Genomic DNA, 17,353 nt, shown 5'->3' with positions numbered 1-17,353 from the left:
AGATTCTATCTAAAATTATTATAACTAAGTTTACGGAAACCAAAATCGTCATTTCTAGAAAATAGGTTGTATCATATAATACAATACTTTAACAGCACTTGTCTTTAACTACTGAGGTTCTTGATGACTTTTTCTTTATATTTTTAGGTACTTTCAAATTTTCTATAATGAGAAAACATAAGCTTCATTTAAACTTTTCTAATGACCTTTTGAAACCCCTTGAATATTGTAAAGTGAGAACATAACCCATATCTATGAAAATATTAAAAACCAATTCTTCCAACTGGAAAATATTAAAAGCCAGTTTAAGCCAATTTAAAGTGGATAAGACATCCTAAAAATTGCATGTAAAACAGGAACTAGCAACATAACACACTGAGAACACACTTTTAACATTAATGGTAACATTAATCATACTTTCCTACTGAGTCTAATGTACTAAGGATGAACTATTGCTTCTTTCTAGTAGACTTCAGTTTAAAATGAAAAACATTTTGCAAAATTATTTGTAGGCTCAGATTTAAGATGCTGAACCAACCAACATACTCAAAATTAGTATCTCTGTCAGTGAATGAGGACGCAGAATGCTACAGGTGATATTTTGGGAAGATTGACCAGGCACCAAGCCTAGTTTCTGCTTTTGGCTGTTAACTATAAATTCCTTTTCTTACTTTAAGAACCGAAGAAGGGTTCTTTGTAGTGAGGAATTTTATTTAATTTTGAATCCTACCATGCCACAGATAAACTTTGCAAATATCTAAGTGGATAAAATTTAGAACCCAAAGTATTAAATAATACAAATTTTAAAATAATTATATAAACACTGGCATAATTTAATTTCTTCAAACTGTGATCAGAGATGAGAAAAGGTGGTCAGAGATTAGAAAATGAGAAATATATTACGTATTTCTTATCAAACACAGTAGCACTGAATATTTCCAAGGCAGTATAAGGGATGGAAATAATAAACAACCCCAAACAGGAAATCTTCCAATTTAACTGACTTCCTGACAGAAATGACATTTTGGTAGAGATGGGTTTGATTATGTTGGCCAGCCTTGAATTTCTGACCTCTGGCCAGAATTCCGATTCTGGCCAGCCTTGAATTTGTGGCCCACCTTGGCCTCCCCAAATGCTGGGATTATAGTTTAAAATTTTAAGTTTACCTACCTATTTATCATTTTATTTACTATTCCTTCTTACAACTCAGATGTTTCTTCTAGGTCAAGTTCCTTTAGTGTGAATGTGCTAGTAAACCTTTCATTTATTTTTCTTTTCTTTTTTTTTTTTTGTTTTGTTCTGTTTTGTTTTCCTTTTTTCTTGCTAGGGAGAGGTGTCAATGACTTTACTTATTGCTAATACCTTTATTTTGCCCTAGTTCTATAAAGATAGTTTTATTGTATATAGAATTTTACAGTGACAGTTATTTTCTCTCAGCAGTTGAAGCTATTATCCCAGTTATTTCTGGCTTCATTTGTTGCTTTGAGAAGTCAGCTGTCAATCTTAACTGTTGTTTAATTATCAATAATCTTTCTTTTTTCCCCCTCTTCTTTCTCTTTTTCAGATTATGAGACTGATACACTGCCTACTGCGCTAAGGAGGCAACTTCCTCTTTCTCTTTTTAAGAACTTTTCTTTCTCTTTAATGCTCTGGCCTCACTGGCTTTCCGAATTTGAGGATTGCTGTCTTATCAGTTCTGAAAACTTTTAAGAGTGATTTTTCCAAATATTGCGTTTCTTCATTCTTTGTGTCTGGGACTCCAGTTAGACTTATGTTAGAACTTCTCTTTGAATTCGTTATATTCCTTTACCACTCATATTTGCCTTCTTTTGAGTTTCTGTGCATCGTTCTGAGAAATTTCTTCGGATCTTTCTTCCAATTCATGATTTGTTTTTTCAGCTGTTATCTAATCTACTTTTCAACATCCACAGAATAACTGTTTTCAAATTTTGGAGTGTGTAAGAATTGCTTAAGCTAGTAAAGGACACAGAAGTGCAGGTTCATTGAAGTAGGACACAGCTTAGGCCCCCATATTTTTACCAAGTTCCCCAGGAGATTCTTAGAGCCACCAAAATTTGGGAATCACTGCCATAGAGTTTTTAAGTTTCATTTCTATGGTTTTCCTTTCTTTAGGTTTTATTCAATTCTTTTTCAAATGTGCCTGGTCACTTTTGATAGTCCTTTGTTATATTTTTAATTTCTTCCTTTATTCTTGAAATATGTTAAACACAAATAGTTTATTTCCTGTGACTGATCATTACTCTATTTATAGTCTTTGGGAAGTGCAATTCTGTCTGGGTGAATGATTGTTTTTGCTAACTCTTACTAATGGTGGCTTGTTTCCTTGAGTGATAAGTACTTTTTTTATTTTGAACTCATGTTCTGGAATTTTATCTATGAAAGTTATTTAAGGCTTTGTTTAAAGCTCTTTCCTACAGATAGGATTTGTTTTCGCATCTGCCATGTGTTAGCAGGCACTGTCACCAGAAACATTGCAAACTTAAATGTTGGCTTGCAGTTTTAGAGCCCCATAAGTCTGTGAATTCAGTCCCAAACTTGGGTGAAGACAGGCTTCAGTTAGAAGTGTTTATTTTGTCTATTCCAACTAGAACTAAGACCTATATAAAGGCCTGTATTCCTGTGGTCTATCTCTGAGGGGTGGGTTTTCTGTTTATTTTTGCTTTATAAATTTTCTTCCACTTAGGTTTTACCCATCAAGCAGCCTAGCTTTGGTGAAGGGAAGAGCTGATCTTTAATCCTCCCTCTTGCCATGTTTGGGGCATTTGACTATGTCTGACTCCTGCCTATGTGGCCCATTAAAACCTAGGGCCTACCTAGGCTAACATAGATCAGCCTATATGCCCTGGGCAAACTTGATTGCAATGTGTGCTCACACTTGAAGAGCAGGCTTTTTTGTTTCTGGCCTCCAAGGAATTTTCTTCTTTTCCTTCCAGCATGGCTATGTATTAATAAATGTATTTTTAAACTATTTTTAATATTTTACCCAACGTTTTTAGTTGAGGGGTTTCTATGACTATCTAGTTTGCCATATTGTTAGAAATGAAACACTCAAATCTTGGTATAAGATTTTAGTAGCCTACTATCTAATATTGTGGCAGCATGATTTTGTGATCAGTAAACCTTTAGAATGTTTTATGCTTCTGTGTCTGGTTTAATAATAGCTGAAAAAGCATCTTCACCTAAAAATGTTTATTTTAGATATTAGCAGTTTATGATGTTGTTTACTTTGTATTAACTTTAGCTAATGAAATTTTTTTCTTTTATTACTTTAAGGAGGTAATTGAGTTCTGTGTTCAAAATGAAAATTCAGTGGACAAGTGGGGAAGACCTTTAGTGATTGATAAACTCAAGGTAAGAAAATCTTTAACGCTGGAAAATTCATATGCAAGTGTTTTTTGAGACCCTAGACCTTAGTTTTGTTGTTGCTACTGTTATATATGTAGAGGAAAATTATATCAATATAACCTTTAAAAAAGCAAGTTAATAGAGTCTATAACATACAAATTAGGCTAGGTAGTGTTCTATATGTGGTAGTAATGAAGACAACCTCTTACAGCTGTTCAAAGGGAAAAATATGATTAAAACTATTCATTATTAGCCATCACTGAATTGAGACTGAAGTCAAGGCAGGTCGTTTGTCCCACATAGAATTAATCTAAATTTCATGTTTTTCAAATCTTAACATCAATTCATGTAAGAAATTAAAAGGCACAAAGTAGTATATTTGGCATATTATACTCAAATGTGGGAGATTGTAATAGTTCTGATTTGATAAGAAGTTCTCAAATAGCCAACTTAATTTTTCAGCCAAATCCAAGGAAGCTTGAAGGAAAAGACATTTTATTAGTGGTTAAACTGTTGATTTATAATGAATTAGTAAGAACTTGGTTTTGCTCATTGGAGAATACAGTAAAATAAATAACTCCATAAGTGTTTTTAAATTTCAAAGGTCATAAATACCAATATTTAAAAAAGAAATAAACTACTGTGAGTCCTGGTAAATTATGGTCACTCTAGCATGTTCATCACCTTGACAGGAAATGGCCAAAGCCGAGGGTCTCTGGAACTTGTTTTTGCCGGCTGTCAGCGGTCTCAGCAACGTGGACTATGCCTTGATTGCTGAAGAAACAGGAAAATGCTTTTTTGCTCCAGATGTCTTTAACTGCCAAGCACCAGGTTACTACATTAATTGAAAACAGATTTTTTTCTAATATTTTGATCAGTGTTTAAAATTTCTATCTAAGAATGTGTTTTTATACAAAGTTATTGACTTACGAATTTGGCTATAATTTTATTTTTCAGTTACTTTGATTTAAATGTAAGAAATGGATTTGAAATTTTCATTGGACTATTCCTTTGTTAAATATCATTATAATTAAGAGTATTGGTGAAAAAAATTAGCCACCAAAGGGATTGGTCATGTAAGGATCTCAGTTTCCTGATTGGGAATTGGATATTTCTATTACTAGTTGGAATGGATAGAGAGTTTCAGATCTTTTGGTTAGCTTCACTGTTCATTCACCAAATGAATAAACCATTCATTTACCAATTATTTACTGATTACTACTATGTCCCAGGCAGTGTTCTGTGTTCTTGCAATGATATATCAGTGAATAAAATACACAAAGATGCCTTCCTTCAAGGATCTACTTGACATACAAAGAGACAAAAATAAATAATAATTATAATAAGTAAACTTCAAACTTATGTAATAAGTTTGAAGATGAAAAGTGCTTTGGGAAAAAACCAGCAGAATAGGGGAGCTCTGAAATTTGAAGTACAGGGAATATGGGTTACATTTTTAAATAGAATGGTCAGGATAGGCCTCATTGAGAAAATGACATTTGATAATAACTTGTAGAAGGTGATTGCTTGAGTTAGCCATGCTGTTACATGGGGAAAGAGTTTTTATATCAGAGGGAACAGAAAAGGCAAGAGTGTGATTGATGTATTCCAGTAATAACCAGAGAGGCCAGTGTGGCCAGGAAAATAATAGAAGAGATCAGAGAGGTAAGGGCCTCATATTTTGAGCTTTATAGGGCAAATAAGAGGGGCTTATACCTTCATTGAAAGGATGAGCCAATGGGAATTTTGAGCAGATTAGTGATAAGTTGTAACTTCAGTTTTGAAAGGATCACCTTGACTGCTATGTTGAGAATTGACCAAAGGAGGGTTAGAGAGAAGCAGAGAGTCTGTGGCAATAATCCCAGTGAGAGATAATGGTGGTTTAGACTGGGGTGGTAGTAGTGCAGTGGGTGATAAGTAGCAGGATTCTAAATATATTTTAAAGGCAGAGCCATGAGGATATCCTGATTGGATATGGGGTATTAATGGAAGAGTCAAGGATGCCTCCAAGGATTTTGAGGTGAACATCAAATTGAAAAGATGAAGGAAGGAGGCCAATTTTTAAAAAAGTAAAATGAAAGGAGTAAACCTGGAATGTAGTCTGTAGGAGGTATCTTAAAACCTGGATTTGCAGAAGAACCACCTAAGGAATTTTTGAAAAATCTAGATTCCCAGCCTCCATCCCTAGAGGTTCTCATTCAGTATATCTAGGGTAGACCCTGGGAATATATTTTTTTTTAATTACTCTGATTATCCTAATGCTACCAGTCAAGGACTAGCTCTTGATTTGTGGTAGGATGATTATGGCACAATATCCAATGGCAGGCCCATCCCTGTACAAGATATGCCTCAGTATTGCCTTTTGTGTTTATACAGGGCCCTGGTGCTAAAGCTCTACCAAAAACAAGTTAATGAGGCTGCCAGAAAGAGGTATATAAGGCAATACTGGACTTCTGAGGCAAAATGCAGTCTGGATTTTCCACACTGGACTTTGTCTCATTTCTTTGGCATCGTTAAAATAGTTTGTAGAGTTCTGATAATGGTAGAACTTGTCCCTGAAATGATTTTCTCTTTTCCAAACACTGATTTATCAAATTACTGCTGTCCTAGATTGTATTCCGATAATAAGCTACTGTAAAAGTAAAGTCTATTCACAGAGCTTCTAAAGATTTCGTCTCAACTGTGTAAGGCTATTACATCATTCTACATAGGTAGCATGATTTTGTGGAAAGGGAACTGAATGCTAATTTTTTATTGCTACTCATAGTAAGAAATGTATTTTATATTTTATATTGTGATCCAATTTGTAGAATATATAGGTGTATGTATATGTTCAGAATGAATGAATGGATGGATGGATGGATGGATGGATGAATGGATGGATGAATGGATAGATGTAGAAAACAGAAGTTTCACAAAACAAGAGTTTCTCTTACTACATGCAAGTGCATTTGGGTATTTTCCACCGAGTCTAATCTAATGCATTATATTTTGTTCTATTTCGTTTTTTAGAGAATGCTAGCTATATTCCATTAAGTTGATTTCATAGTGCACTAATGGATCATAATATGAAAAATAATGCTACCAAAGACTTCTTTTGCAGATGGAGCTCTGCCACTGTTTTATCATTTGACCTGTGAACTCACTTTTCACTAGATGGTCATGGATTTTTCTCTAGCATTAAAATTTCATGAGTCCATCAGTTGTACTGCCTAAATGAGATAACTAAATTGCTGAAATTTTAAAATTGGACAGAGATTTGATTTGACTAAGAAGTGATGAGCAACTCTCCTAAGCAAACAAGTTGTGTAAAACTATAAATAGAAAACTAGGCATTTTCTCTTTGTGGTGGAGATACCATGAAGGCCTTAAGCATTGTGTTTTGGGTCATTTCCAAAGCAGATGAAGAAGGCAGTATAATTGATGTTGAGTAAATACTTCGAGAGGTTTCTTAAGTATAAAAGATGAATTTCTACTTAAGTCACCCAGATCATTTCCCAAATAGTTATAAAACATATGGGAAACATATATAGTCTTCCAGTTTGCGCTTTCTCCCCCCTTCAATAAGTCATACAATATTGTATATTGGAATGTTGAAAATAGCAACTTTAATTCTAAAGCTATTACTGGAAAATTTGGGGGCCTTTGGGCTGATATTTGTTTTATATACTTTAAGTTCTGGGATACATGTGCAGAACATGCAGGTTTGTTACATAGGTATACATGTGCCATGGGGGTTTGCTGTCATCTACATTAGGTGTTTCTCTTAATGCTATCTCTCCCCTAGCCCCTTACCTTGCGACATGTGATGTTCCCCTCCCTGTGTCCATGTGTTCTCATTGTTCAACTCCCACTTATGAGTGAGAACATGCAGTGTGTGGTTTTCTGTTCCTGTATTAGTTTGCTGAAAATGATGGTTTCCAGCTTCATCCATGTCCCTGCAAAGGACAGGAACTCATCCCTTTTTTATGACTGCATAGTATTCCATGGTGTGTATGTGTCACATTTTCTTTATCCAGTTTATCATTGATGGGCATTTGGGTTGGTTCCAAGTCTTTGCTATTGTAAATAGTGCTGCAATAAACATACATGTGCATGTGTGTTTATGGTAGAATGATTTATAATCCTTTGGGTATATATCCAGTAATGGGATTGCTGGGTCAAATGGTTCTAGATCTTTGAGGAATCGCCACACTGTCTTCCACAATGGTTGAACTAATTTACACTCCCACCAACAGTGTAAAAGCTTTCCTATTTCTCCACATCCTCTCCAGCATCTATTGTTTCCTAACTTTTTGATGATCACCATTCTAACTGGTGTGAGATGGTATCTCATTGTGGCTTTGATTTGCATTTCTCTAATGACCAGTGATGATTAGCTTTTTTTCTTATGTTTGTTGGCCACATAAATGTCTTCTTTCGAGAAGTGTCTGTTCATATCCTTTGCCCACTTTTTGATGGGGTTTTTTGTTTTTTTCTTGTAAATTTGTCTAAGTTCTTTGTAGATTCTGGATATTAGCTCTTTGTCAGCTGGATGGATGGCAAAAATTTTCTCCCATTCTACAGGTGGCCTTTTCACTCTGGTGATAGTTTCTTTTGCTGTGCAGAAGCTCTTTCATTTAATTAGATCCCATTTGTCTATTCTGGCTTTTGTTGCCATTGCTTTTGATATTTTACTCATGAAGTCTTTGCCCATGCCTATGTTCTGAATGGTATTGCCTAGGTTTTCTTCTAGGGTTTTTGTCGTTTCAGGTCTTACATGTAAGTTTTTAATCCATCTTGAGTTATTTTTTGTATAAGGTGTAAGGAAGGGATCCAGTTTCTGCTTTCTGCATGTGGCTAGCCAGTTTTCCCAACACCATTTATTAAATATGAAATCCTTCCCACATTGCTTGTTTTTGTCAGGTTTGTCAAAGATCAGATGGTTGTAGACGTGTGGTGTTATTTCTGAGGCCTCTGTTCTGTTCCATTGGTCTATATATCTATTTTGGTACCAGGACCATGCTGTTTTTGTTACTGTAGCCTTGTAGTATAGTTTGAAGTCAGGTAACATGATGCCTCCAGCTTTGTTCTTTTTGCTTAGGATTGTCTTGACTATATGGGCTCTTTTTTGGTTCCATATGAAATTTAAAGTACTTTTTCTTCTAATTCTATGAAGAAATTCAATGGTAGCTTGATGGGGATAGCATTCAATCTATAAATTACTTTGGGCAGTGTGGCCATTTTCATGATATTGATTCTTCCTATCCATGAGCATGGAATGTTTTTCCATTTGGTTGTGTCCTCTCATATTTCCTTGAGCAGTGGTTTGCAGTTCTCCTTGAAGAGGTACTTCACATTCCTTATAAGTTGGATTCTTAGGTATTTTATTCTCTTTGTAACAATTGTGAATGGGAGTTCACTCAAGATTTGGCTGTCTGTCTGTCTATTATTGGTATATGGGAATGCTTGTGATTTTTGCACATTGATTTTTTATCCTGAGACTTCAATGAAGTTGCTTATCAGCTTAAGGAGATTTGGGGCTGAAATGATGGGGTTTTCTTTTTTCTTTCTTTCTTCCTTTTTTTTTTTTTTTTTTTTTTTTTTTTTTTGAGACGAGTCTCGTTCTTCTCGCCCAAGCTGGAATGCAGTGGTGCAATCTTGGCTCACTGCAACCTCCACCTCCCAGGTTCAAGTAATTCTCCTGCCTCAGCCTCCTGAGTAGCTGGGATCACAGGCGCCTCCCACCATGCCCCGCTAATTTTTGTACTTTTAGTAGAGACATGGTTTCGCCATGTTGACCAGGCTGGTCTCAAGCTGCTGACCTCAGGTGATCCATCCCCCTTGGCCTCCCAAAGTGCTGGGATTACAGGCGTGAGCCACTGCGCCTGGCCGATGATGGAGTTTTCTAGATATACAATCATGTCATCTGCAGACAGGGACAATTTGACTTCCTCTCTTCCTATTCAAATACCCTTTATTTCTTTCTCTTGCCTGATTGCCCTGGCCAGAACTTCCAATACTATGTTGAATAGGAATGGTAAGCGAGGGCATCCTTGTCTTGTGCCGGTTTTCAAAGGGAATGCTTTTGCCCATTCAATATGATATTGGCTGTGGGTTTGTCATAAATAGCTCTTATTATTTTGAGATACGTTCTATCAATACCAAGTTTATTGAGAGTTTTTTGCACGAAGAGGAGTTGAATTTTATCAAAGGCCTTTTCTGCTTCTATTGAGACAATCATGTGGTTTTTGTCATTGGTTCTGTTTATGTGATGGATTACATTGATTGATTTGCATATGTTGAACCAGCCTTGGATCCCAGGGATGAAGCCAACTTGATTGTGGTGTATAAGCTTTTAGATGTGCTGCTGGATTCGGTTTGCCAGTATTTTATTGAGGATTTTCACGTCGATGTTCATCAGGGATATTGGCCTGAAATTTTCTTTTTTTGTTGTGTCTCTGCCAGGTTTTGGTATCAGGATGATACTGGCCTCATAAAATGAGTTAGGGAGGAGTCCCTCTTTTTGTATTGTTTGGAATAGTTTCAGAAGTAATGGTACCACCTCTTCTTTGTACCTCTGGTAGAATTCAACTGTGAATCCATCTGGTCCTGGGCTTTTTTTGGTTGGTAGGCTATTAATTACTGCCTCAATTTCAGACCTTGTTATTGGTCTATTCAGGGATTTGACTTCTTTTTGGTTTAATCTTGGGAAGGTATATGTGTCCAGGAGTTTATTTCTTCTAGATTTTCTAGTTTATTTGCATAGAGGTATTTATAGTGTTCTCTGATGGTAGTTTGTGTTTCTGTGGGATCAGTGGTGATATCCTCTTTATTATTTTTTATTGGGTCTATTTGATTCTTCTCTTCTTTATTAGTCTGGCTAGTGGTCTATTTAGTTAATCTTTTTAAAAAAAACAGCTTCTGGATTTATTTGTTTTTTGAAGGGTTTTTCTTGTCTCTATCTTCTTCAGTTCTGCTCTGATCTTAGTTATTTCTTGTCTTCTGCTAGCTTTTGAATTTGTATGACTTGCTTCTCTAGTTATTTTAATTGTGATGTTAGTATGTCAATTTTAAATCTTTCCCACTTTCTCCTGTGGGCATTTAGTACTAAAAATTTCCTTCTAAATACTGCTTTAGCTGTGTCCCAGATATTCTGGTACATTGTGTCTTTGTTCTTATCAGTTTCAAATAACTTATTTATTTCTGCCTTAATTTCATTATTTACCCAGTAGTCATTCAGGAGCAGGTTGTTCAGTTACCACATAGATGTGCGGTTTTAAGTGAGTTTCTTAATCCTGAGTTCTAATTTGATTGCACTGTGGTCTTTTTTATGATTTCAATTCTTTTGCATTTTCTGAGGAATGTTTTGCTTCCAATTATATGGTCAATTTTAGAATAAGTGCAATGTGGTGCTGAGAAGGATGTATATTCTCTCAATTTGGGGTGGAGAGTTCTGTAGATGACTATTAGGTTCGCTTGGTCCAGAGCTGAGTTCAAGTCCTGAATATCCTTGTTAATTTTCTGTCTCGTTAATCTTTCTAATATTGACAGTGGAGTGTTAAAGTCTCCCACTATTATTGTGTGGCAGTCTAAGTCTCTTTGTAGTCTCTAAGAACTTGCTTTATGAATCTGGGTGCTCCTGTTTTGGGTTCATATATATTTAGGATAGTTAGCTCTTCTTGTTGCATTGATCCCTTTATCATTATGTAATGCCCTTCTTTGTCTTTTTTTTTTTTTTTATCTTTACTGGTTTAAAGTCTGTTTTATTAGAAACTAGGATTGCAACCCCTGCTTTTTTTGTTTGTTTTTGTTTTGCTTTCCATTTTCTGGGTAAATCTTCCTCCATCCCTTTATTTTGAGCCTATGTGTGTCTGTGCCTGTGAGATGGGGCTCCTGAATACAGCACACCAATGGGTCTTGACTCTTTATCCAATTTGCCAGTTTGTGTCTTTTAATTGGGGCATTTAACCCAAAATGTAACCTTATTTACATTTAAGGTTAATATTGTTATATGTGAATTTGATCCTGTCATTATGATGCTAGCTGGTTATTTTGCTTGTTAGTTGATGCAGTTTCTTTATAGTGTCGATGGTCTTTGCAATGTGGTATGTTTTTGAAGTGGCTAGTACCCGTTTTTGCTTTGCATATTTAGTGCTTCCTTCAGGAGCTGTTGTAAGACAGGCCTGGTGGTGACAGAATCTCTCCCAGCATTTGCTTGTCTGTAAAGGATTTTATTTTTCCTTCTCTTATGAAGCTAAGTTTGGCTGGATATGAAATTCTGAGTTGAAAATTTCTTTCCTTTAAGAATGTTGAATATTGGCCCCCACTCTATTCTGGCTTGTAGGGTTTCTGCAGAGAGATCTACTGTTAGTCTGATGGGCTTCCTTTTGTGGGTAACCTGACCTTTCTCTCTGGCTGCCCCTCACATTTTTTCTTTCATGTCAACTTTGGTGAATCTGACCTTGGTGTCTTGGGGTTGCTCTTCTTGAGGAGTATCTTTGTGGTGTTCTCTGTATTTCCTGAATTTGAATGTTGGCCTGTCTTGCTAGGTTGGGGAAGTTCTCCTGGATAATATCCTGAAGAGTGTTTTCCAACTTGGTTCCATTCTCCCCATCACTTTTAGGTACACCAGTCAAACCTAGGTTTGGTCTTTTCACATCATCCCATATTTCTTGGAGGCTTTGTTCATTCCTTTTCATTCTTTTTTCTCTAATCTTGTCTTCATGCTTTATTTCGTTAATTTGATCTTCAGTCTCTAATATCCTTTCTTTCGCTTGATTGATTCAACTATTGATACTTGTGTATACCTCACGAAGTTCTCGCACTGTTTTTCAGCTCCATCAGGTCATTTATGGTCTTCTCTAAACTGGTTATTCTAGTTAGCAATTCCTCTAACCTTTTGTCAAGGTTCTTAGGTTCCTTGCATTGGGTTAGAACATGTTCCTTTAGCTCAGAGGAGTTTGTTATTACCCACCTTCTGAAGCCTACTTCTGTCGATTCGTCAAACTCATTCTCCGTCTGGTTTTGTTCCCTTGCCGGCAAGGGGTTGTGATCCTTTGGAGGAGAAGAGGCCTTCTGGTTTTTGGAATTTTCAGCCTTTTTGCACTGGTTTTTCCTCATCTTTGTGGATTTATCTACCTTTGATCTTTGATGTTGGTGACCTTCAGATGGAGTTTTTGTGTATGCATCCTTTTTATTGTTCATGCTATTCCTTTCTGTTTGTTAGTTTTCCTTCTGAGTCAGGCCACTTTGCTGCAGGTCTGCTGGAGTTTGCTGGAGATTCACTCCCAACCCCGTTTGCCTGGATATCACCAGTGGAGGCTGCAGAACAGCAAAGATTGCTTTCTGTTCCTTCCTCTAGAAGCTTCGTCCCTGAGGGGCACCCACCACATACCAGCCAGAGCTCTCCTGTATGAAGTGTATGTCGACCCCTGTTGGGAGGTGTCTCCCCATCAGGAGGCACGGGGGTCAGGGACCCACTTGAGGAGGCAGTCTGTCCCTTAGCAGAGCTCAAGCACTGTGCTGGGAGATCCGCTGCTCTCTTCAGTGCCGGCAGGCAGGAACATTGAAGTCTGCTGAAACTGTGCCCGCAGCCACCCCTTCTTCCCCCCAGGTCCTCTGTCCCCAGGAGATAGGAGTTTCATCTATAAGCCCCTGACTGGGGCTTCTGCCTTTCTTTTAGAGATGCCCTGCCCATAAAGGAGGAATCTAGAGAGCTGGTCTGATATCTTTTAATGGGGAATAATTTTTCTTTCTGGTGTAGTTTATCTACGTTTTGTTTTTGTTGTTGTTGTTGTTGTTTTTTCCAGTCCATAAATGATAACTTTGTGAGCTTTTCAGAAGAAACTGATAATTTTTGGAAATTCTGAATGCAATATTTACCTTATTTGTACTATAACACACAACAGTGAGTTTAAAACAGCCAAAGAAAACAAACAATGAGCTTCATGAATTATAACTCAGGACTTATTTTCTCCCTCAGTCAAAAAGAATGTTCAGCTGTGTTAATCTAGAAAGAATTTTGTTAATGTTGATATAATGTGGCTCTGTTAGGAGTCCCTGAACAGAGTGCAGACATCTTGAGAGATTTAACTTATACAACTCAATTTTCATAAGTATTTCAGTAACTATCCTTAAAGTCATTGTAAATGTTGATATGAAAATTGTTTTCTCAAAATCTTCTGAATGATCAACACTCAAGGAAAAGATTTTAGACAGTATTTTAAGAAATTTGACAGGAATGGAAAATCAGAGGAAGCCATCTAGAAAATTTTACTCCATGGCAGACATGAAGAATTCTTTGTTAGCCAAGGGCAATACTACAGTGCATCATGTACTATAAACAATACCCTCCAAGGGTCAGAGAGAGTCTTTGAAGTTCTCTACTGCCATTTTCTTTCCAGGGCAGGGATTCTGTCTTTATCATCCTTGAGAATTATCACTATTTTCTAGGTAGTATGGGGTACATAAAAGTAAAATGTTAGAGGTAAATAGAAATAATTGTTATATGAATTCAGAGGAAGGAGGTATTACTGACTGGGTAATCAGAGATTCTTTGCAGAGGAGGTGGCTCATAAGCAGGAGTTTATTTGTGAAGGACAGGGAGAATTTCACTTGAGAAAAAGCCTGACCCAAGCAAATATGTGGAAATTAGAAAGCATAGGGTGTGTTTGAAGAACAGCAGATAGAATTAAGGGCTGGAGTCTCAGTAGGACATGCAATGTTAATTGTTCTCCGGGAGCATTACAATCACTTCTAGCAGGACATATTTGCAACGCAGCAGGCAAGGTTTAGGCCAGTAAATTGTTTCCTTCAGTTCTAATTGAGTTAGACGTCATTAGTGCCGTTCTTCATTGGGATGAACTGATGAAGAGTATGTGATTCAGAAAAAGTTGAATAAATATGTACCAAATGCCATGTACTTGTAAATATTTATGACATACTGTCAGTGTAAATTATACTTACTATATGTTTCAAAACATTTTTATTAGCAAACATTTGCTTTAAAAAGATGCATTTCTGTACTCTCTATATAAAGTTGTGGATTTCATATTGATAAATTTTCAAATGCAAAACAAATACTCCTTCTTGTGTATAGACACAGGGAACATGGAGGTTCTGCACCTGTATGGAAGTGAGGAACAGAAGAAACAGTGGCTTGAGCCTCTTCTTCAAGGGAACATTACCTCTTGCTTCTGTATGACAGGTAAATGCCAATCACCATTCTCTCCTTTGTAGTCAGTCATCCTGGAGTTATTATGGATGAGCTGAAGAAATATAGGATGTGGTTCTGTGTTTCAGTCAAATTTGCCATTGGCCAAAAATATAAGCATGTTTATTTTCAGCCTGTTATTAAATTTTGGCATTTTCAAATGTTCAGAAAAATATTATCCTCTCCTTTGTTAGAATATGAGATGGTGTTCTCTAGTAGCCTGCTACAGCATTAGCAGCAGAGTAAACTTAGTTTCACTATCTTTTGATGTCATTACTAAAATTGCTATCTATGAATATTTAAGACCTTTGCTCTTATGTATGAAATATCTATTTTTGTGATAATTTTATATTGATACTTATAAAATATTCAACTCTTCCATAAACCCAGAAAAATAGAACTTTCACCAGTGCTGGACATATGGCTCAAATTATAATCATGTGGGAAAATAAAGGAACATATTAATAAAAACAGATTTAATATCATTTGTACATAGAAAGCATTAAGAACTCTTCAGTAGAAAAAAATCATTGTTTTGCGATTTAGTTTAGAATTAAACCAAATTTTGCTTGGCCATAATTTTTAAGTGCTTTCAATAATGGCCAGATTGTATTGTTTTGTATGACATTGTATACATTTATACAGTACTCCTCTTTTATCTGAAGGGGATACATTCTAAGACCCCCAGTGGGTGTCTGAAAACTGGGGATAGTCCTGAACCTTATTTAGACTATGTTTTTTCTTATACATATGTACCTATGATGCAGTTTAATCTATAAATTAGGCATAGTAAGACATTAATAATAACTAATAATAAAATAGAACAATTATAACAATACTCAGAATGGTACACTATTTAAAAATTATGAATTGTTTACTTCTGGAATTTTTCATTTAATATTTTTGGAATGCAACTGGCCTCTCATAACTGAAACCTCAGCAAAGCTACAGATAACAGGGGCCTACTATAATAGCAGAACTGATCTCCATTTAAATCAGTAATAGGCATTTATTGAATACCTACAGTATGATGTATTGTCTACAAAGCACTAGGTGGGGGTTACAAAATAAGTTGAATACACAACCCTCTTTCTAAAAAAAAAACAAAAGAGCCTTAAGTTTTAGAAACAGAACACATGGAAATATCTGAAGGACTCGTTTAAAGGGGTGTCGTATTAACAAGTGCAGATTGCTATGATTGAGAGCTAGACAGTTCTGAAGTGCCATGCAGTAAAGCAGTTGTCTAAGGGTGTCCCATGGAAGACTTTCTGAAGACCTTAAGTGTTGAACAGGCTTTAAAGAATGCAAAGTATGTAAATCAGTAAAAGCATTCATGATGGAATTTGCAAGGCACATTAGAAATTACTTAAGACGGTAAACTATATGCGGGAAATCTGTCTTGCCCATCAATATTTAGTACACATCTCCATCGTGAGAAGTAGAAAACAACACTTTTACTACATTTGCTGATTGGAGAAAGGACTGGGTTGTATCCCAAGTCATATATCAATGAGGAAGCCAAAAATACAATTCAAATTACTGATCCCCAATGTTCAATATACTTCATTCATTCACTCACTCTTCCAGTGCACATTATTGAATACCTACTGTGTGTAGGTTATGGGAAAAGCCGGGTGGCATGGGGAATGATAGGACATTGAAAAAGATAAAGATGCCTTTGTTTTTAAAGTTTCCATATCCTTATCTAAGCCTACTGATATCTGCCTGTCTGTAAATTCAGCTCTTGTTTATTTATAGAACCTGATGTAGCTTCAAGTGATGCCACAAATATTGAATGCAGCATCCAACGAGATGAAGATAGCTATGTAATTAATGGCAAGAAATGGTGGAGCAGTGGTGAGTGTTCAGCCTAATTTTTTCATCTAACTCACTGATCCTTTGTGCCAGATGCTATGCTAGAATAATTCTGTGATACATAGTGATCAGTTTCATGATCATAATTCTTCATGTGTAGGCCAGGCACAGTGTCTCACACCTGTAATCCCAGCCCTTTGGGAGGCCGAGGTGGGTGGATCACCTGAGGCCAGGAGTTCGAGACCAACCTGGCCAACATGGTGAAGCCCTGTCTCTACTAAAAATACAAAAATTAGCCAGGTGTGGTGGCAGGCATCTGTAATCCCAACTACTCGGGAGGGGAGGCTGAGGCAGGAGTCTCGATTGACCCCGGGTGGTGGAAGTTGATGTGTGCTGAGATGGCACCACTGCACTTCACCCTGGGCAATAAGAGTGAAACGCTGTCTCAAAAAAATGAAAAATTAATTAATTCTGCATGTGAAAGCATTTTCAAACTTAGAAATAGTGGTTGAAAGAAAAAGTAATTTTAAAATAACGTGTTGGTTAGGTGATGTTTAAGAGCAGAAAATGTCATTTTTTGTAGTTTTAGAGATAAAATTCATTAGTGCCTACTATTTTTGACCAATGTAATTGCTAGCAAATTTTAATTTTAGTAGGAGCATATCACATGGATTATAATAATTTACAGCAAATTTTTTTAAAAGATAAGTTGTACATGTTATTAATAATAATTTATTGTGGTACATATTTTTATTACTCAAAAATAAAGTGTTTAAATGAAAATAGGACATTTTATGCATAGGGTAATATATTTTTTAGTCAATCGGCAGTGATAGACTCATATAAATGGATGAGTTCTTTAGGAAGTTAAGAAATTGGAGCCCAGATGAAAATGATAATCTGAGGATTACACCTAGACTATACATGATAAATCTAACATTTGTCATGATAACCAGTTAGTACTAAGAAAGTTGACAT

At 36.2% G+C, this 17,353-nt stretch overlaps 1 protein-coding gene across 1 annotated transcript in view; it reads left to right on the top strand.

Moving 5' to 3' along the window:
- The window catches only part of ACAD11 (acyl-CoA dehydrogenase family member 11), a 90,923-nt gene that overhangs the window by 33,873 nt on the left and 39,697 nt on the right, over window positions 1-17,353 (top strand). The window contains exons 10-13 of the mRNA XM_023207431.2: window positions 3,295-3,372; window positions 4,059-4,197; window positions 14,447-14,554; window positions 16,319-16,417. Of these exons, the coding sequence (XP_023063199.2) occupies window positions 3,295-3,372; window positions 4,059-4,197; window positions 14,447-14,554; window positions 16,319-16,417 (424 nt within the window). The remainder of the gene's footprint in view (window positions 1-3,294; window positions 3,373-4,058; window positions 4,198-14,446; window positions 14,555-16,318; window positions 16,418-17,353) is intronic.

This window comes from Piliocolobus tephrosceles, chromosome 2, assembly GCF_002776525.5.
Source record: "Piliocolobus tephrosceles isolate RC106 chromosome 2, ASM277652v3, whole genome shotgun sequence".
Lineage (NCBI taxonomy): Eukaryota > Metazoa > Chordata > Mammalia > Primates > Cercopithecidae > Piliocolobus > Piliocolobus tephrosceles.
This window is presented reverse-complemented; position numbering and strand designations above follow the sequence as displayed.